Source organism: Schistocerca serialis, chromosome 4 (genome assembly GCF_023864345.2).
Source record: "Schistocerca serialis cubense isolate TAMUIC-IGC-003099 chromosome 4, iqSchSeri2.2, whole genome shotgun sequence".
NCBI lineage: Eukaryota > Metazoa > Arthropoda > Insecta > Orthoptera > Acrididae > Schistocerca > Schistocerca serialis.
The window spans coordinates 538,803,773-538,825,329 of record NC_064641.1 but is presented as its reverse complement, the minus strand read 5'-3'; the positions used below and the strand labels follow the sequence as shown (position 1 = coordinate 538,825,329).

At 39.9% G+C, this 21,557-nt stretch overlaps 1 protein-coding gene across 1 annotated transcript in view; it reads right to left on the bottom strand.

Annotated features, from left to right (window-relative positions):
- LOC126475260 (phospholipid-transporting ATPase ABCA1-like) overlaps positions 1-21,557 on the bottom strand; it is a 407,094-nt gene that overhangs the window by 270,552 nt on the left and 114,985 nt on the right. The window contains exon 6 of the mRNA XM_050102975.1: positions 7,317-7,554. Within this exon, the coding sequence (XP_049958932.1) occupies positions 7,317-7,554 (238 nt within the window). The remainder of the gene's footprint in view (positions 1-7,316; positions 7,555-21,557) is intronic.

Here is a 21,557-nt window from a genome sequence, read left to right as displayed (position 1 = left end):
AATTATACCAGTGCATAAAAAGGGATTAAAAACTGACACTAAAAACTACAGGCCAATATCATTAACCTCGGAACTAGGCAAATTGTTAGAGAGAGTAATACTAAATCAAGTTGAATCATATTCCACCAAACACAATCTGTTAAACAACCAACAACATGGATTTAGAAAAGGGTGATCTTCTACAACAGCAGTAGCATCTTCTATACATGAAATATTAAATAAGCTGGACAAAAGTGACAAGGTAATAGGCACTTTCCTAGATATGAGTAAAGCCTTTGATACTGGGAATCATAGCATTCTTCTGTGTAAGCTAGAAGAGTACGGGTTGAGAGGACTAGCCTTGAAAGTACTTACTTCCTATTTGAAAGACAGGAAACAGTGTATAAAGCTAACTTATAAAAATAATGAGCAGTTCCTAACAACCAAATCAACCTTCACGACACTTCAATGTGGCATGCCTCAAGGAAGCATACTAGGGCCTTTTCTCATCCTTGTTTATGTAAATAACTTATTTTAACCCCAAAATTGCATGGTTGTAAGCTATGCCGATGACATATCCTTCATCAGCTGTGGCAGTGATATGCAGTCTGCAGCTAACAGTACCGAGATCAGTTCCAATACTCTGTCCGCATACCTTACAGCAAACAAGCTTCTTGTAAATAAAGACAAAACGGTAATAATGAAGTTCATCCACAGTTATAATGCTGCCATAACTGATACTGTATTTACATCCCCATTGGGTCTCGCATATGCAAATTCACATAAATTTCTGGGCATCGTTGTTGATGAACACTTATGGAAAGAACATGTAGATAACATTTGCAAGAAAATCATTAGAAATGTGTATCTACTGAAACGGGTCTCAGCCTTCTTGGACCATGATACTTTAAAGCAAATATATTTTGGGTTGATTCATCCGCACCTTCAGTATGGTACTGAGATATGGGGTGGGGCATCAGCAGTTCATATTGACTTTTTAGATCACAAAAAAAGGCAGTAAGAATGGTAGCCAAGGTAAAGTAGAGAGATCCTTGTAGAGAGATCCTTGTAGAGATATCTTTAGGAAATATAAAATTCTTACAGTGTACTCCATGTATATACTGGAGACAGTCATGTTTGTGAAACAAAATCCTGAATTTAAAATGACAAACAGTAATGTACACAACTATGATACACGGGGAAGGGAAAATTTTCATAGAATTGTGACCAATGAAAAGGCAACTGACCACAGCCCACATAGAATGGGAGCAATTTTCTACAATGCACTACTCTGTGAACTCAAGAAAGCAAATCTAAATATGCTAAAGAGTAGACTGAAGCAATTATTAATAGAGACGTGTTGTTACTCGATAGAGGACTTTAAGTTGTAATGCCATCTTGGTAAACGGTGTATATAGACAATGTCTCCAATCTATCAGAGGTATGAAAGAATGTAATTATACACTGTATTATGTGTACTGTACTATTATAAATATAAGCTAAATTGTGTTATACTATGGAGGAATCTACTTGTAGTGCCCTTTTGAAAAATAGTGTGTACAGACACGTGTCTGATCCATATGTTGTTATGAAAGAATGTAAACATTTTACTGTATGTGTGTTATGTAAGCTAAATTTTACTGACAATGTCCGAAAACTTTTTGTTATATGGACAGAAAATAAATAAATAAATAGACCTTTTCAATCAGTGTATGTCTTGAGGTGTATTTCCTGAAAGGTTTAAACCTTTCTATAAAAATGGGTAACAATAACAACATCTGGTAATGCAACAGATGCTGAGGACATACACATGCAGACTCATTTTTGAATGTGCATGCTTGTCAGTAATGGTGGTGACAGTCTAGCCCAAGGGCAGAACTTAAGCACAGCTGCTAGGTAGGTAACATTCAAGGTGCAAGAGATACTGAACACACAGTGAATTCTCCTGCTGCCAAAATCCATCACATCTGCATACGCTGTCATGGGGAGAATACTCACTGAAATATAATATGCCTAGGGTAAAAATCTTATATTTAGTGGCACATGATCCAATAACGCTACGTCAACACCAAAGCCACCACACTGTGTCACTGTGACGAGTTCATCAGCACTAGAAATATTTTTGTATGCCAATGACTATACAAGTTAAAGTTATATTAATAATTGTTATTTGTGCCAATTTTCTTAATGAGTGCTACAAACTGAAATGAGGTGACGACTGAAATGCACTTGTTTATACTACCTAGTATGGGAAGTAGACCACCACACCCTTTCTAAGACCTCGCATGTTTTACATTGACTTTTCAATAAATTTATGCCTGAACAGTTTTATAGCTAATAATAAAGATCACTTTAAGATAAGTTGCAATAGCAAGTTATTAGCTGGAGATTTAAGTGCCATATTAGTAGAAAACTATGCTAGTAAAAAGACACTTGACTTCTACGCATGTCAGATGTTTACAAGTTGGCAAGAATGTGGGGAAAGTATAGCACATTGGGGCTCAAGGTTAGATACCATGTAACGCCATTTCAGGAAAGCTATCAGAGGTACCATGCAAGAATCAGAGCTAGAGGGCAGCTTGCTCTCATTTGGAAATCAAGCCGAGCAGTGTTTATCCAAGGGTTTTAAGATGACAGGATAAAGACAATAGTGCATGCACGAGGTGAGCAGCTAATATTAGCAGCGGCTATAGAAACAGCTCTGACACAGGAGAGTGCAATAGCCTCAGCCTGAGAAAAGATAATCACCTGAGGTGGTGGTGCAGTGCCGTGGACCACGAAGAAAGCCTCCAAGTGTTTCATGCGTGGGAAGCTCGGCCGTATGGTGCAAGAGTGTCGTGCAGATAATAGAATAAGTAGGTGGGGTCAGCTGTATCAAGAAAAGGCAGGGAAACGGACCAAACATGAGTAGTGAGGCACTCACAATATAATTCACCAAGCCATAAATGCCCATGTGTGCGTCAGAAGATCTTAACATGTTTTAAATGCATGCGAAATGGTCATTACATGAGAGACTGCTCAGAAAGTGTTTGCCATGTACAAAATGCGTAAAGGAGAAGTAAAAGCCAGGAAAACTATGTAAAGGTGTAAGAAAGCAGTTGCCTTGCATCTTACCTGGAAAGATATTAACAGTCAAGTGTGAAAGCACAAATGAGTTTATACAACTGGAGTGTCAGGACAGATTTACTAATTGCCTGAGATTTCTCATCAATAGTAGTGTGAAGATAACCCTAGTTGGGTGTAGATTCAGGAAATCGCCAACACATTTACAGGGACAGAGGGAACTGTAACCCTTGAATGTAATGCAAGTGAGCCATTATTTCTATATAATTGTGGAAGGTGTGGATATTCCATTTGACTGGCTGCAGGGCTGAAATTTTTTCAGAGTACATGAAGTCATAATCTGTTATGCCAACAGAAGCCCTTGGATCCACAGGGAACGGATCAGAATGAAGACAGAGTAAGAGGATGAGCTCCACGCATTGCAGATAGGTATTAGTATTCAGACTCTTACTAGTATGATTGTGCAGGTAGAAGAAAGAGATTGCTCTTTCAGAGAAACATCATGCGCAGCGAAAGGCATGTAAGGAAAGGAAAATGGAGTCACAGGATGAGTTCCACTTAGTACATTCAAAGAAAATAGGAGCTCTTGTGAGAGATTCTTAAGCACAAAGTGAGAGACATTTGGAAAGATGAGAGCATGTAGTGACAGAAACACATTAAGTATTGCATTGCAATAGGGACAGGCAACAGGTAATGCCAGACAGAAGCAAAAAGAGCACAACCAAATTGTTTCAGTATTAACAATAGGACCCCAGGAGGAACGAGTGTCCTAAACACTACAGAGGAGAATGTGTCAGTAGACTGCCCCCAAGTGGTAGCAGAAGCAATTCCAGAGGGGACACTGTATTGGTAATGGTTGTAATTTTCCCTTGATTTTAATTCCAATAAAGAAAAATATACCCAGAAATGTGAAAGTTATCAAAAGAAGAAGCTTACTAGGAAACACAGAAAGTTGCCTCTGGGGATCACAAAGACGCCTGAGCACAGACAGTACTGACAAACTGTTACAGCAAGCTGTAATTTTGATCACCGTTAACCAACAGCTGGTACAACAGACAGGGCATTTTCAGTTAGCAATATCAGAAATACAATATGTTATTATCAGTGATTGTCAATTCTCAGGAAGCTATTCTACAGCTGCATCTGATCAATCCCGCTCAAATTGTAAAGTTTGTAGAATTAATAAGAGACAAGGGGTTCCAGAAGCGACCTTGATGTTTTCATTGCTGGAACATCTTATGTTATGTGTTAAAGGTCCTGCTAGTAGAGAAAGACATGTATAACCTCTACAAAATACTATCATTATCATCAGAAGTGGGCATAACAAGACATTTATTTACAAATATTGCCCCAGAAAAAGAGCTACTGCTAGTAGATGACGCAAAACATCAATATGCGAAGGTAAATAATGGGAAATTACAGTGTAACACAATAGGTCAGAGCCTTAGAATTTTGAAATGGTATTTATACTTTTGTTCAGATATGATCTTGGAGAAGTGTGAGGCTAAGATTCTGCAACCAGTGCAAAGAATTGTGAAGGATTGTGTGCAGAAACTAATAATGTTAAGTCTGAGAACACCAGTAAGTAATAAAAAATAGCTGTTTGTTGCAGCAGTAGACTAAGGCAATTTCATGTGTCATGATGGAAGTCCCATAGTTATGATGCTCCGAGGCACAGGGAAGTTAAAATTTTTAGGTAAATATCATAGGTGTACGGCTCAGATGCTGATACAGTCTGAACATATAATACAAACATATGTGCCAAGCAGTGATACTGTTCTGAACTTAAGCATGGAAACAGGTTGCTGCATAGAGAATAATGACACAAGGAATATTAGTAAATTTAAGCTGCACCTGAAAATATAACTTACAATTAGGCAGTTACATAACCTAATGGCTGCAGGACATAAGTTGGATGAGCTACAAAGTGAGATTGAATAATAGGACTGATGTGCCTTCAGTAACTTCTCATTGAGTCATTTCTGTTTCTAGGGTTTCATGGGCTCTGGTGTAGTAAATACTGTGATGATATACTGCCTATGCAGATATTGTAAATGTTGCTGAGACTGTTTTAACTTTGTGTGCAGAACAAAGCGTAACAATTATTGTAGAAAAATGTGTGTTAAAAACGAAATTGTAAATCAGAGCCCAAAGATGGATAAAGTCAGGTATCTGCCTATGATAAGCACAACTTGAGACAGGGAAGAGGCAATTTTTGACAGATCTCTAATGCCTGCTAGACACGTTAGAAGTGAAGTTAATAGTGGTGTTTATCAAAGTATTAATACAAAAATGGACAAATGCTGAAAAATGATAACACTGGTACAAGGTGTGAAAAGAACTAGTGTGAAGTGTTTTCTCTTTCAGGTACTGAAACAGTAATTAAGCTATGAAACATAAATCAATGTATCAAGTGCAATTCGTTGTAAAGTTGATCGTAAAATAGTATGTATACCCATCCTACCAGAAAAGAGAATTGGTAGGATGATAAGAAATGTCTTGTACTGTAAAATACAATGTATCTTACTACAGGCATTAGGATATATAACAATGATTTTAAGTGTGAAATGTAAAAATGTAAACATTTCTCTAACAGGAAAAGATTGAGTTTTACGTATTTTTATCATGGACAGTTTTAAAGCAGTTGTGCACATCTTTGAATGTTATTGTAAAGCAAATATGTATTTTTCCCCAATTAATGCAATAAAATTTGTGAAAAACATGGTATAAGAATTTGTAGTCACTGAGGAGAGCACTTCAAACTTTTCCCTACAGAGAGTGGGAGGGGGGGGGGGGGGGCATATTAAAAAATGCGTGCCTGAAAGGCAACAGAACAGCAACCGGAACAATTCAGTTTTCTAGAAAGTACTCAGAGTACAAAAGAGACACCACAGGAAGGGTGTTGTAGACTCACAAGGTATCACGTGATCTCCCTGCGAGGCACAGCCGTGCATTGGCAGTGACCATGTATGGTCATACACAAGGCCCTGCAGGTTGGTGTCCTGAAGTACCAACATGGAAGGACCAGCGTGGGCTGCAGCACAGTACAAAGACAGGGCGGCATAACCCATGGGAGACTTCAGGACAGACAGCGGTCCAAGAGGGACATCTATGTCGGTCAGGCCCAGGTACTGGACTTTTAGTATTCGCTCTGGCTCTGCTCGTATTCATGCTCAGCCATGTACCTCCTTGCATAGGATTTTGCAATCAGGAGTAGTGTATTTAATTCGAGTCATTATTCAATGCTTGCTTAGATGAGCAATTAGACTGTAGTGTTCAAATCTTGCATTTGTTTGACTATTTCCCAACCAAGTTCCATAATGCTTTCAAACTTCCAGCAAGTGATCTCCATGTTAACTGACTGAATGGTCTTAAAGAAAAACTACAACAATAATTCAACATCTTACTATTATCACTAAGAGTGAAATGACCAAGAGAACAGTAAGTTAAAATGATGTTATGGAAGGAATTATCCTGGAGCACCTGAACAATAAAAGGAAAGTATGGAAAAAAGTAAGTATGGCTAAATTAGAAATACAAATTAGCTTAACTTCTTTATTTTATCAGTGTGTCATTGTTATCCAACTGTTAGCTCCACAATGCCATCTGAAATTTCCACATTAACCTGCCTTTTTCACGACCCAAGTTTGTTTTTCCTCATTTTCATTTATTGTTCTTTACATTTAGTTTATCTCCAATTTCATTATGTCATTTCCTAACAGAAGAACATTTGAAGTTCCAACATACAATACTGGAAGTATGAGGCACTAAAAGACCTGTAACTAATTGTATTTCTAATTTTCTTTCATATTACAGCTGTATTTGAGAGCAAACGTTCAATAGTGCTAACTGACAGGGTATAGCAACTACACAAACATCAACTTCAGATCAAAAATGCCAAATTGAAGGTAATCATGGGGGATATCCAGCTGCCCGATTGCAAAAAACTGCATAACGCATCCACACATCATTGTGAAACAAACACTCTGATAGGAAAAAGAATGAGTAATTGCTCTTTATGCTGCAAATTCATGAAAAAATTTATGCCTATACAAAATATTCTGGGTATTCTTGTAGCATCAAACAAGAGTACAATCTTGAGCTATCATCAGTTATCTTGAGATTGTACATTAGTTTGAGAAGACAAGAATACCAAGAACATATCATACAAGGATGTTGTAATAAGGAACTTCATACCCAAACTCATATCTGAGTAACTATTCAACATAGAACAGTAAACGTCCAATTTAATTAACTCACAACATCATACTTACCCTTTTCAAAGAATGAACTTATGGCAAAGAAACAAACGATTGACGAGATGCAGAACACAATAAGAAAAACCCATAACACAGTAGCATCAGCTTTTTCTATTAGAGGTGGCATCTTTCCCACGCCAAACTTCATCACTAGGACAATACCAGTAACAGAGATCATATTTACAAATAAAGCATTAACCAGCCAACCAGTCCAAAGCATCCAGGATTTAAGGCCCATCAGTTTCATTAATTCCTGTAACAAAGAAAAAGAGATGTTTAAGTGCCATACTGAAAACATACAAAAGAAAACTTTATTTTTATGCATGCATCATGTATGAATAAGAAGAATAATTTGATAGAAAATGGTGCAATGCGGGACAATGAAATAATCTGATGCTGTGGAAGAATGTAGGTCAAACAGATTATACACTGAATTGCGATACATGAGGTGAATTCAAGAAACCAAAGAGTATTACTTTTGAACTCAATAAAAATAATTTCTCAGTGTGTTAGTTCATGTACACCTAAATGGATCCAATATCAAAAGCCTATATACATTCACTGATGTGAAAGACAAAAAGTTAACAAACAAAGCTAAAATTCAGATTACTGTTACTTCTTATTGTTCGTAGTTCCCAGTTTCAGTAACACAAATGGGCTAACCTATATCCTTATTTTACCACTTGCATTATGAGCAATACATGAAGGCTGTACTGCGAAGAGGAATGTACCCAGTATGTACAGTGCCCCCTTTCTTATCCCAACAAATATATCTAAAGTGTTTCATATTTACGAGGGGCGTTTGATAAGTCCATGCAAAAATAAAAACTATTTATGTGTTTGGGGTAAACCTTTTTTATTTTTCGACATAGTCTCCTTTTAGACTTTTACACATCTTCCAACGCTGTTCTAATTTGTTGATCCCTTCCGAATAAAAAGAATTCTCCAAGTCAGCAAAATAGCTATTAGGTGCTGCAATCACCACCTCGTTTGAATAAAATCTTTGTCCCACCAGCCATTTCTTCAAATTGGGGAACAAATAGTAGTCCGAGAGAGCCAAGTCTGGAGAATGGGGGAGGGGGGGGGACTATGAAACGAGTTGGAATCCTATTTCCATTAATTTTGTGATCACAACTGCTGAGGTGTGTGCTGGTGTATTGTCGTGATGGAAAAAGACTTTTTTGCGATCAAATCGCGAGCGTTTTTCTTACTGCTTGGTTTTCAAATGGTCCAATAATGATGAATAATATGCACCTGTAATAGTTTTACTGTTTTCCACATAGTCAATGAGGATTATCCTTTGTGAATCCTAAAAAACAGTCGCTATAACCTTTCCGGTCGAAGGAATGGTCTTCGCCTTTTTTGGTGCAGATTCTCCCTTGGTAATCCATTGTTTAAATTGTTGTTTGGTCTCAGGAATATAGTAATGTGTCTACATTTCATCCACAGTGACAAAACAATGCTTAAAGTCCTGCGGATTCTTCCTGAACAGCTGCAAACCATCCTTGCAACACTTCACACGATTTCATATTTGGTCAAGCATGAGCAATCGCGGAACCCATCTTGTGGATAGCTTTCTCATATCCAAATGTTCATGCAAAATATTATGTATGCATTCATTTGAGATTCCCACAGCACTAGCAATCTCACACACCTTAACTCTTCTGTCAGCCATCACCATATCATGGATTTTACCAATGATTTCTGGAGTCGTGATCTCCACAGGGCATCCAGAGCGTTCATCAGCATCACTTGTGCCCATATGGCCACTCCGAAAATCTTGAAACCACTTATAAACTGTTCTAATCGAAGGTGCAAAGTCACTGTAATGTTTATCAAGCTGCTCTTTAGTCTCCTGAGGCATTTTGCCTTTCATAAAGTAATGATTAATCACCAAACAAAATTCTTCTTCGTCCATTTCTTGACAATAAATCTACTTCTTGACTCACACAAATGCCAAACACAAAGAAATAGACCAATATAGCTGAAACTTGGTGTGCGTTCTTTCCAAAGATGCTGCTAACTAAACATGACCTCGACACGCACCGGTGATGCCATCTCTAAAGACTTTGCATGGATGCATGGACTTTTCAAACGCCCCTCGTATCAAACAACAGAAAATCCAGGATGGAACGTAACAATATAATCAGAAGGAAAGTTGCTACTCACCATATTTCGGAGATGCTGAGTCACAGATAGGCACAACAAATAGACTTTCACAATTAAAGCTTTCGGCCATTGGCCTTTGTCAACAAAGGCCAATGGCCGAAAGCTTTAGTTGTGAAAGTCTTTTTGTTGAGCCTATCTGCAACTCAGCATCTCCGCTGTTTAGTGAGTAGCTATTTTCCTTCTCATAATACAGTGTTTCATATTTATGTTTGATTGCATTCCAATCAAATTTTATGATGTACAGATTTGTTGGCAGACATAAGTAATCATCCAACTTTGAAGATAATGTGGTACACTCATAGTATAATGGTCATGGAAGAGATATTCCATTTCTGCTACAGAGTAAACTTAGTTTGCGAACTGCGTGCTGATTCTCTTGTCTAACTACACAATCTGATTCATAGGAGACCAACAGTTTAACATGGACTCCAAATCACATTGCATCCTTGCAAATTTTTTTTTCCTCCCCCTCCCCCCCCCCCCCCCCTTTGAATCACCCATCTTTGGGGTATGTAAGATCAATCACTTGTTAGATGCTTGTGCTCTCTTTTTCTCCCAGTAGTTCCTCATTCTATCTGATCTCTTCTTTCTTTCCTCCTCTGATATCTGAATCGGTTTCCTGGTGCTGATCTTAACCATTATCAGTAACGAGGGTAGAGGGAAGGCCTTCCAAAGAGAAAATGCGAGCTAGAGCATTGGTGGTTGCCGCGTTGGTAGGTGACGTGCAATGGACAATGAAAGGAAAGTTAGAGTAGGCGTCAGTAATGAGAAGGCAATAAGTACCTAAAAAAGGTCCCGCGAAGTAAGCATGAATTCGCTCCCAGGGCTTCTCAGGTGAAGGCCACGGTGACAAAGATGACTTCGGGGCGGCGGCCTGTGACGCACAAGGGCCACAGGCAGCGACCATGTGTGCGACTTCAGAGTCGATGCCGGGCCAGTACACATGACGGCGCACCAGAGATTTTGTGCGAGACACACCCCAGTGCCCTTGGTGAAGGAGGCGCAAGACCGAAGCACGCAAAGACGCAGGTACCATAACACGCGGCAAAGCATTTTCGGTAGAAAGGAGGATAACACCATCCCTAGCCATGAGGCAGTAACGCAAAGCGTAGTAGTTCCGCAACGGATCAGAAGTCTTAGCGGACGGACGATCTGGCCAACCCTTCTGAATACAGCGTAAAACCCGGGAGAGGGTAGGATCAGAACCCGTAGCAGCCGCCAGCCGGTCCCCGGTGATGGGGAACCCGTCCACAACCCGCTGCTCGGCAACATCCAGGTGGAAACACAAAAGTTCGTCCCTATCAAATGACAGATCAGGACCCATGGGAAGGCAAGACAGTGCATCAGCATTCACATGTTGAACAGTCGGCCGAAAATGAATCTCATAATTGAAACGAGACAAGTAAAGAGCCCAACGCTGGAGGCGGGGTGCAACCTTGTCAGGAAGTGACGTTGCTGGATGAAACAAGGAAACAAGTGTTTAGTGATCCGTAACAAGATGAAATTTGGATCCATAGAGAATAAAAAAAACTTATGAAGAGCATAAATAATGGCCAAAGCTTCTTTATCAATTTGAGAATACTTTTGTTGGGCATCCGTGAGCGTTTTGGAGGCATAAGCAATGAGTTGTTCAGAACTGTCAGAAAAATGGTGCACAAGGACTGCACCGACCCCGTATTGAGAGGCGTCCATGGCAAGAACAAGATGTTGGCCAGGTCGATAAGTAGCCAGGCACAGGAGCTATTTCAGCATAGCCCTCAATTTCTGGAAAGCCGCATCGCATGACGCGGACCAGTGAAAAGGCACGTTTTTATGCAACAGCTAAACCACCGAAGCAGCAGACGGTAAAAACTCGTGATAGCATGCTACTTTCCCCAAGAAGGCCTGCAGTTCCTTAACAGATGTAGGGCGAGGAAGGGCATCGATCGCAGCGACAGTTTGCTGCAGCGGACGAATACCATCCCGAGAGAGCTGAAACCCCAAGTACGTGACAGATGACTGAAAAAAATTTCGATTTCTGAAGATTACACTTAAGACCAGCAGTCTGTAAGACATGAAAAAGTGTGCGGAGATTGTGAAGATGTTCGTCAGTGGTGGAGCCAGTGAAAACAACGTCGTACCGGTAATTTATACACCCAGGGACAGTGAGCAATAATTGTTCCAAGAATCACTGAAAGAGAGCAGGGGCACTGGCAACGCCGAATGGCAATCGTTGGTATTGACAGAGGCCGAAAGGTGTGTTACGGACCAGAAACTGCCGGGAAGCAGTGTCGAGAGGAAGTTGATGATAGGCTTCCGACAGGTCACGTTTAGAAAAATACTGGCCTCCAGCAAGTTTAGTGAACAATTCTTCAGATCGAGGCATAGGGTAAGTGTCGATAAGGCACTGAGCATTTACAGTGGCTTTGAAATTGCCACAGAGACGAATATCACCATTTGGCTTAGCAGTGGCAATGACTGGAGAGGACCACTCACTGGAAGTGACAGGGAGCAAGACCCCTGAAGCAGTGAGTCGATCCAGCTCCCGTTTGACCTGATCACGAAGGGCCACAGGAATGGGCCGAGCCCAAAAAAACTGAGCCGAACAGTGGGTTTGAGCATGATATGAGCTTAAGTCATTTGCACGGTCTAACCCAGGAGAAAAAAGGGATGAAAATGTCATCGACAAGGAATCCAATTGAGCATAAGGAATAGCATCAGAGAACGATATTGACACAATGATCTTTGGAGAACCCAAAAACGCGAAAGGCATCGAAACCAAAAAGATTCTCCGCGTTACTATGGTCAACCACAAATATGGGAACAGTGCAAACGACAGCTTTGTAAGATACCTCAGCGTCAAATTGTCCCAAGAGAGAAATCTTCTGTTTATTTTAAGTCCGTAACTACCTAGTGACAGGAGTCAGGATTGGAGAATCCAACTGAAGATACGTCTGAGAACTGATGATAGTGGCAGCAGAACCAGTATCCACCTGCATGCAAACATCTCGACCAAGTATTTGCAGTCAGGAATAACTTCCCTGAAAGGAAAGAAGTACAATTGACAAACACAGAATCAGAATCAGCGTCATGTTCATGAACAAATCAGCGTCATGTTCATGAACATCATGTATGCAGTCGGATTTGCAAATGGATGACACATGACCCTTTTTTTTTTTTGCATTTGTGACACACTGCCCAACGTTGTGGACAATCTTCTCGGGCCGAGGCTGCACTCGGGAGCGTACTGCGGCCACATCGGCCGGTGGGGACACGACTCACACGCTTCGTCAACACCGCACAGAGGTTGTATTTCCTCGACGTCACCCCATGCCTCTATTTGCGCTCCAGCGGCGCAAGAAATTTTGAAAGACTGAGAGATGGACAGAACTTCATCTAGAGTCGGATTTGCCAACTGAAGGGCATGTTGCCTAACTTCTTTGTCGGGCGCTGAACGGGTAATAGCATCCCGTACCATGGAATCGGCGTAGGATTCTTTGTGAACTTCAGTAACAAACTGACACTTTCGACTGAGGCTGTGAAGTTCAGCAACCCAAGCGCGATAGGATTGATTCGGTTGTTTTTGACAATGATAAAAGGCAACACGAGAGGCTACCACATGCGTATGCTTTTGAAAATAGATGGACAGAAGTGAGCACATTTCAGCAAAGGACAAAGACGCAGGATCCTTGAAAGGAGCCAATTGCGACAACAACCAATACATTTGATGTGAAATCCATGAAAGGAACAGAGACTTACATGTTTGGTCGTCCGCGACATGAAATGCCAAGAAGTGCTGTCGAAGACTTTTTCGTAATCAGACCAGTCTTCCGCCGTCTTGTCATAAGGAGGAAAAGGAGGTAGAGACAACGACGAGAGACGCCCCGCATTTGATGCCGCGACGAAATCACGAATCGCATTTGTGAGAAGCGTTTGCTGTTCTCTGAAACCTTGCAATAGTTGCTCTAAAGTAGCCATGGAAAAATGTGGGTCAACGATGAAAAAGAAAAATTCACTACCTCATCGCCAATTGTTATAACTTCAAGTAGAACAAATGTATTTCAAGGACAACGCAATACATGAAAATCACAGATCAAGTAAACAGAGTAAGACGTGTGTACACTTTAAGAGTCAAATCATAACTGAGTCCGAGTCTAGCGGCCGCTGGCTGGCTGGCCGCTTAGGTGGCGCTGCTCCTGTGTGGCTGGCAGACAGCGCCGCATGTAGAGGACGCGCGTTACTGTGCGGCGGCACTTTGAAAGATTGGCGGCAAGTCACAACACTGTTATCCCATATTTAGGTAGGCCTAGTAGTAGCAACTGTGAAGTAACCACAAACCCAGGTACTTCACCTAATACTTTAACATCCACCACATAAATGAAATTCTATAGTAACACCCTACTAAAATTGTAAATTTTGAGTATCCCTTAAATAAGAACAGAAGAAAAATTTCAACTCATTTATCCATAAGAAATTTACCAAATGGAGGAAAATTCATGGCTTGTGTGTTCAAAATCTACTGAAAAACTTTTTTGCTTCTTTTGTACACTTTTTTTATGCATCAGTTTTGCTCGTATTTTCACACCTTCCTATTGAGATTCATTTGCAACTCAAATGCTCAAGGGAATACAATTGCTAAACATCATACCTGAAAATATGATAATTTTGGGAGTTGTACCTTCTGAGTGAGTAACTGTTGCAAAACAAATCAACTCTGCATACATTATTAGAGACCTTGGGCATTTTTGGTTCTTTTTGGCACTGTGTACTTTACAGTTTTGCATAATACCTAAAAACTGAACTAACAATGGATGTCAGCTAGGTGCTTACTGCAGTGAACAATTTCTCATTACATTTGGTAATAACAGCACCTCTGCTGCGAGTTGTTTAACGATCATTCTCGACTGCTTGTGCTCCAATGTGGTACTTAGCACACTTGTCAAGCAACATATAACATTAACATTTTGTGTTAATTTGTGTAATTTATTAAACAAGTATCCATGTCAAGTAGTGATGGCATATGCGATGTTTCTATGCCAAAGAAAAAGAAGATGCAAGCACTGCATGGGAGGAACAACTGGTATTTCATTCATAGAGGGTAGAGGACCCTAATACTTCCTACAAGGCAAAATACCAACACTATAATGTTTGTGTAGTAGCTACTTTAACTGCATTAAAGAAACAGAAGCAGTCAAAAAAGCACATTAATAAAATGAGTGAAGCACTAAAAATTTTGTATAACTTTTACAGTGTTTTTGTTTAAGGGCATAACAACAAATGACAAACAAACTACCGAATCCGAGCTTAAGTTACCATATTCTTAACAGCGCATGATATCCCTTTTAATACAACTGACCATTTTACACCAATGTTAAAAAGTAAGTTATTTTATTCTAAAATTACGGTACCATAAAATGTTGTAACATAAGAAATGCTATTGTGCCTTCTTACAAAAATGACCTTATTTCCAAGCTTCAAGTGGTAAAATTCTCCATTTTGACAGATTAAAATACCAATATTGCTTCAATCAGTTCTGCTTGTTTTGTTGTGTGTTATTATGACCGAATGGAAGGCTAAATATTTAGAAAACTCTTCAGTTTGGCTGAAATAATGGTAGTGTCTGAAATTGGGGCAACTGTGGACAACCTGTATGTGAAACTCACTCAAGCCTTAGTACAACATAATACTCCATTAGGAAACATAATTAGTTTCGGCTCTGATGGTGCAAATGCTATGGCAGGGAAGCACAATTCAGTGTCTAATCGACTAAAAGAGTCCCTTCCTGGAATCATACCAACAAAATGCATTTGTCATTCAATTTGACTGTGTGCTAATGATGTTTGCAAGGCATTTCTTAGCTGTTGTGAGACACTTGCAAGAGATGTACATAATTAATTAAAAAACTGAGCTAGCTGACATAGCCATTTCCAACTTAATTTTAATTAAGTTGGAAATGGCTATGTCAATTAGCTCAGTTTCAAAGATATATGCAGTTAAAAGTACAATAAATACTACATCCAGTGCAGACTCCTTGGCTTTCACTTTTTCTGCTGTCAAACAGTGGGCAGTGGGCAAGAGAAAAGTTTATCAAGTCCAAAAAGATCCTAAACTTGTTGCATGATCCATTTATTAAACTGCCAGTTTCTAAAGTGGATTTTGCTCAAATTTAATACAATGAATATTTACTTTCAATCTTTAAACGTTCTAGTGCTGACCTTAAAGAAATAAATGGAAAAATCTTTTATACACATTTTACTAACCTACACGAAATAGGATTATGTTCACAGAGAATCTCTGGATACAATTATTGTGGAGCCTGTAGAAGCTGCAGGTGAGGCCTATTTTCAGACATCAATAGCAACTATTTAGGTGCCGAACTTCTGGAAGCAATGAAGTTGAAGGATTTTTTGGTCATGCTTCAACTTATATGGGAACTTAGGGAGAGGTGCCACAACTTCTTAAATTGTGGGTGTAAAGGAATACAGATGCAGTCTGATATTAATGAGCCTCTGCTAGATCATTTACTTGTATTATCTCCAAAAAGAACATTGTATTATATAGAGAGGGAAATTACACCTACTTTAACAACGCTGCCAGATCTTGCACCATGTGTTAAACCAACTGAAATGCAAAACGTGACCTTGGGTGAGCTTCCAGCAAATATTTCTTCGGAATTTGAACTTGATAGATTTTGGCACAAGCTGTTCATACTAATATGCTAAGTACAAACTTTTAAAATAACATAAGTCTGAATCCATGTATGATGAGGAAAATTGTTATGCCATGCTTTTAATGTACATAAATACAGGCATAATTAAAGGAGACTATATACATTGATCAGATTGGACAAATCTCATGGTGCTTTAGCGAACTTCACCCTGGCGTACTATCACTTCCACAGTCCACAGCCAAATGCAGTGAGCACTATAGGAAGATAAAAATCATTACTGCCAGAAGATTGTAAGCTGTCTGCTTGTTACTGTTACCACCCTTATCAGCAACTAGCAATATCATTTAACCCTTAAGCAGTCGCGCGGGGTGTTCAGTACGCCCCAGTCATCCTTACCGATGGATTATTACATAACGGATAGGAGTATAACGTCATGTTCTTTGGTACCTTTCTAGGACGTAATATGAAAGCTTTGAGTAACAATAGAATCTACAATGGAAGACCAAGTTCCAAGAAAACACGCAACAACGTGCCTTGGGATGTTGTCAGCACCTCGCGCGACTATGTTGCAGTGCTGCGAGAAAGCGTTCAGTTGTGCTCCGTAGCAGCTGCTTGTATTTTGTTGCTCTCTGCAATTAGAACAGCTATGGATCATTATGAAATAGAACAAGAAAGAATACGGAAGCTTCTGAAAGAGGTCTTAGATGAAACTTCTGAAGGAGGAGAAGAGGAAGAGGAAGAGGAGGAAACGGACAGTTGTGAAGTTCTCTCTCATCACAGTGCCACGGGAACGGAGGATGAAGATAACCTGGAACTGGAACCACAAGTAAGTGCAGCGGATAATGAAAGCAAGCATGATTCTTTTATTGGAAAGGATAAGGTTACAAAATGGATGAAAAGTTGTCCTAGTCATAACGTAAGAACTAGAAGTGTAAACCACATTATTCATCTCTCTGGTGTGAAAGCTATCGCAAAATCTGCAAAAACTGCTGTGGACTGTTTTTTGATATTTATAAATGACATAATAATTAGAACAATCACATCATGCACAAATATTTACATACAACACATTGAATCAAATTTCATAAGAGACCGTGATGCCAAATCAACAAATTAGGAAGAAATCAAATCTCTTCTGGGTCTGTTGATATTGGCTGGGCAATACACGGCAGAACACCAAAACCTGGAAGACTTTATGGGACACAAATGGTTTTGGAATTGCAATATTTCATGCAACAACGAGGTTACGGCACTTTTGCTTCTTATTGCGTTGTTTGAGATTAGGTGATATTTGAGAAAGACCACAGCATAGAGAACTTGATCGCCTAGCTGCGTTCAGAGAAGTATGTCAAACTGTGTCAGTAATTATACTGTGTCTGAATATACGACAGTGGATGAACAACTGGTTGCATTTAGAGGCAAATGCAGTTTCTGACAGTATATACCAAGCAAGCCTGCAAAATATGGTTTGAAAATTTTCACCTTATGTGACGCAAGAACATGGATACTTCGGGGATCAAAATCTATGTTGGGACACAGTCAGAGGGTCCCTTTGCACTGTCAAACTCGCCTTAGGAGACAGTAACTAGACTTGTACAGCCTATTGAAGGTACAGGACACAATGTGACACTAGACAACTGCTTTTGTTCCATACCACTGGCTGAAGAGCTCCTGAAAAAGAAACTTCCAGTAGTTTGCACGACAGGTCATGAACTTAGAAGTAGCCTTTTTGGCTTCAGAATGGATATCACCATAGTTCCATATGTACCAAAGAGGAGTTAAAAACTTTATTCCCCTTTTATCTTTGCATCATGACGGTGCCATTGACACTAATATTGTGGAGGAAAAGACACCAAAAATTATAACAATATACAATAAGACCAAAACAGGTGTGGACACTATAGATGAAATGTGCACCTACAAATGACAAGAACAGGAAAGACAAGAAAGTTTCTGATAGTTTCTGGGAAGAGCTAGATGATACACTGAAAAACATACTATATAGACATGTAAAGATACTAGAAGTAGATTATAATGCACAGATTGGAAGAGAGAAGCAAAATAAAGGAGTAGTGGCCGAGTACCCTGCACACCAGCGGACAAACAAAAATGGAGAAAGATTAACTGAACTGTGTCGAGAACACAAAATGAGATTGATGACAACACACTTCAGGGCCAAATCGTGTAAGAAAAAGACATGGGCAAACCCATGCACCCGCCTTGGGTAATTCCAAATTGACCAAATAGCAATCAGCTGGACAAATGCTAAAGAGATTATGAACACAAAGGTCAGGAAGAACACAAGAATAGAATCGGGTCACTATCTTACAGAAGTTAAGTGCCTTTGGATTCCAAACAGGGACAGACTGCCACAGACGAATAGAAGAACAGAAAACATAAAGGTAGACAGAGAAATTAAGACACAATCGATCCAGATATGAGGAAGGAATTGAATCATTCAATGAATGAGTTGACATGAAGCGAAATATGGCGAAACAGGCTGAACTATGGGGAAAGGAAGAAAAGAAACGGAAGCACTGGTGGTGGAACAAGGAATGTGAGGAAGCGGTAGAGACTCGCAGGAAAGCCTGGAGAGACTGGAGCAACGAGAAGGACCCGGAAAAATGCAAAGTTTTCTTAGGAGCAAGAAAGGAAGCGGCCTGAACAATAAGATGGACCTGAAGACAGAAGATGAAGCAGGAACTGGACGAGATTGAGACCTACTTCAGGAAAAACAACAGCATACACTTTTTTGGGAAATTAAAGGAGAGTGTAATTGGATACAAGGGTAGAGAACTGTTTATAAGAGATAAGAAAGGGGAGCTGGCCATCAGTGCGAAGGAGAACTGTCAGATTTTTGCAGAGCACTTTCGAGACCTGCTGAACTGTGAACCATCTGAAGAAGAGCTGGAACTCGGGACTGACACAGAAGAGAGAGAGCCACGCCCTCCATGAAGTTGCACATGCCATAAGCAATCTGAAGAATAATAAGGCAACTGGAGAAGATGGTATAGCAACCAAATGATAAAGTGGGGAGGCAACAAAGCAATAGACAACATGACCAACATAATTCACCAGATCTGGAGAACAAAGAAGTTACCAGAAGGATGGAAGAATGCAATTTTAGTACCAATACACAAGACGGGGGACAAGAGAGATGCAAACAACTACAGAGGAATATCGCTACTAGAGATCGGATACAAGGTGCTGTCAAAACTATTGCTCAAGAGAGTAGAAGAACAGGTAGAAAGTACAGTTGGCGACTACCAAGCGGGATTCAGGAAGGGAAGAGGTTGTGTAGAACAGATATTTATCCTGAAGCAACTGATAGAACATAGAGCCTTAAAAAAAACAAAAAGACAGTAATAACCTTCGTGGACTTCACAAAGACATAGGACTCCATCGACAGGCAGATTCTTGTTAGGCTCCTGAAGAACAGAGGACTTGATGGAACTACACAAGAAATCATAAAAGAAATTCTGACAGACACAAAAGCAAGGGTGAGATTCAGAGAAGCACTGTCAGAAGAATTTGAGATCAAGACTGGTGTTAAACAGGGAGATGGACTGTCACCATTGTTGTTCAATATAGCACTGGACGAAGTGATCACGCAGTAGAGAGCAATAAACGAGGAAATGGGGATACCAAACACCCATGTGGGGGACAAAAATTACAACAGGGCTCAAGTGGACTGCCTAGCCTTTGCAGATGACATAGCAATAGCAAGTGAGATGGAAGAGGGCACAAAGACACAACTCGACAACTTAAGTAAGGTAGCCAGAAAGGTGGGACTGAGGATAGCCTATAACAAGACAAAGACATTAAACACCACTGCAGACTGGGAAACACCGGAAGGCACTGTGCAAATGGTGGACAAATTTAAATACCTGGGAGAATTTATAACAGGAAGGAACAGGAGCAAGGAGGGAATAACAGAGAGGATAAAGAAGATGAGGTCAGCCTTCTGCATGATGGCAGAGATATACAATTAAAAGAATATATCCCCAGAGGCAAAGATAAGCCACTACAAGGCAACAGTGAGGAATGCACTATTATATGCTGCTGAGACGATGACACTAGGAAGAAATGGGGCAGAACAACTAGAGAAAGAAGAGAGAAAAATACTGAGAAAAATACTACGTCCCAAAAGAGGTGGAGAGAGGTGGATGCGAAGACCTAGGGAAGAATTGTACCGGAACATGAGAACAATATCTGGGGAAATCAGACTCAAAAGGGAAAGGTTTGCTGGGCATGTAGTTAGGATGAGTATGGACAGAATGACGAAGAGTGTGTGGGAATCAACAGGGAGGACAAGGGGAAAGACACGAACCAAGTGGATTGTTGAACTTCGGAAGGACTGGTTGGAATTGGGGATCAAGGTCGAAGGAAAGGAAAATTGGAGGAACAGATATACACTGATAGATATGCCGGAGATCAATGACAGAGAAGAATACAGGAAAAGATTAGAAAGTCACCAGTGGAGCTGCCAGGAGAAACGGAAACTGAAGATATCGGCAGCAGGAGAGAAGAAGAGAAAGAATGAAGAGGTTCTGGGTGAAAAAGAGGAAAATGCATTCCATCAAGGGGCTACCCGTGGTCCTACAGAGGTAGTAACGCAAGAAGAATAAGAAGAAATGTGCTCTACTTATTCAACTTCAAGAAAAACTAGATGCTGGCCACTTGCCCTATTTTTCTGAATGATTGACATTGCTTGCATTAACGCCTTCATCATATATGCAAATAATAACAATGAGAGGATTTCCCAGGGATTGTTTTTACTTGATGTCGGAAGGTCATTAGTACATCCCATAGTGTGCAACAGAGCAGCCACTCACTCCCTGCATAAACAAGTTAGGGAGAAAGCCGCAAAAATGGTGAGAATCGGAAGACATGAATAATGCACCACCTTTTGAACAAAGAATACTCAAGCCCAGGCACACACCATTTGTTCTCAGAGAAAAGATATAAAAGTTGAATCGCACTGTGCTTGATGTTTGAAAGTTATGTGTGTAAAGCACATGAGAAATGTGTGTGTAAAGTGTTACGATAACACATACCTTTGCAGCCAATGATAGTGACTGATTTCATAAAATGTTCGTACGAGTTCGCTGAACAAATGTTTAATTATATGTATAATGTCTTATACCTGTTGTACAATATGAAGAATAACAGAAATAAATAATTAAACAAAATATTGTTAGAAAATGGGAATTATAGCATTTGTTTCAAATAACCCAATTTAACACTAAAATAATATCAAATAAAACGCTTATGTATCAGGAGACAACATTCCAAATAGCCATTTGTAAAGTAAACATATTCATATCAGTGATATGCTGCACAAGAATGTCCTTATAGCCACGTTTATTTGGGGTGTCAGCAACACCCCACGCTACTATTAATGTTACGAAAAGCCGCAAGACCACATAAGGATTAAT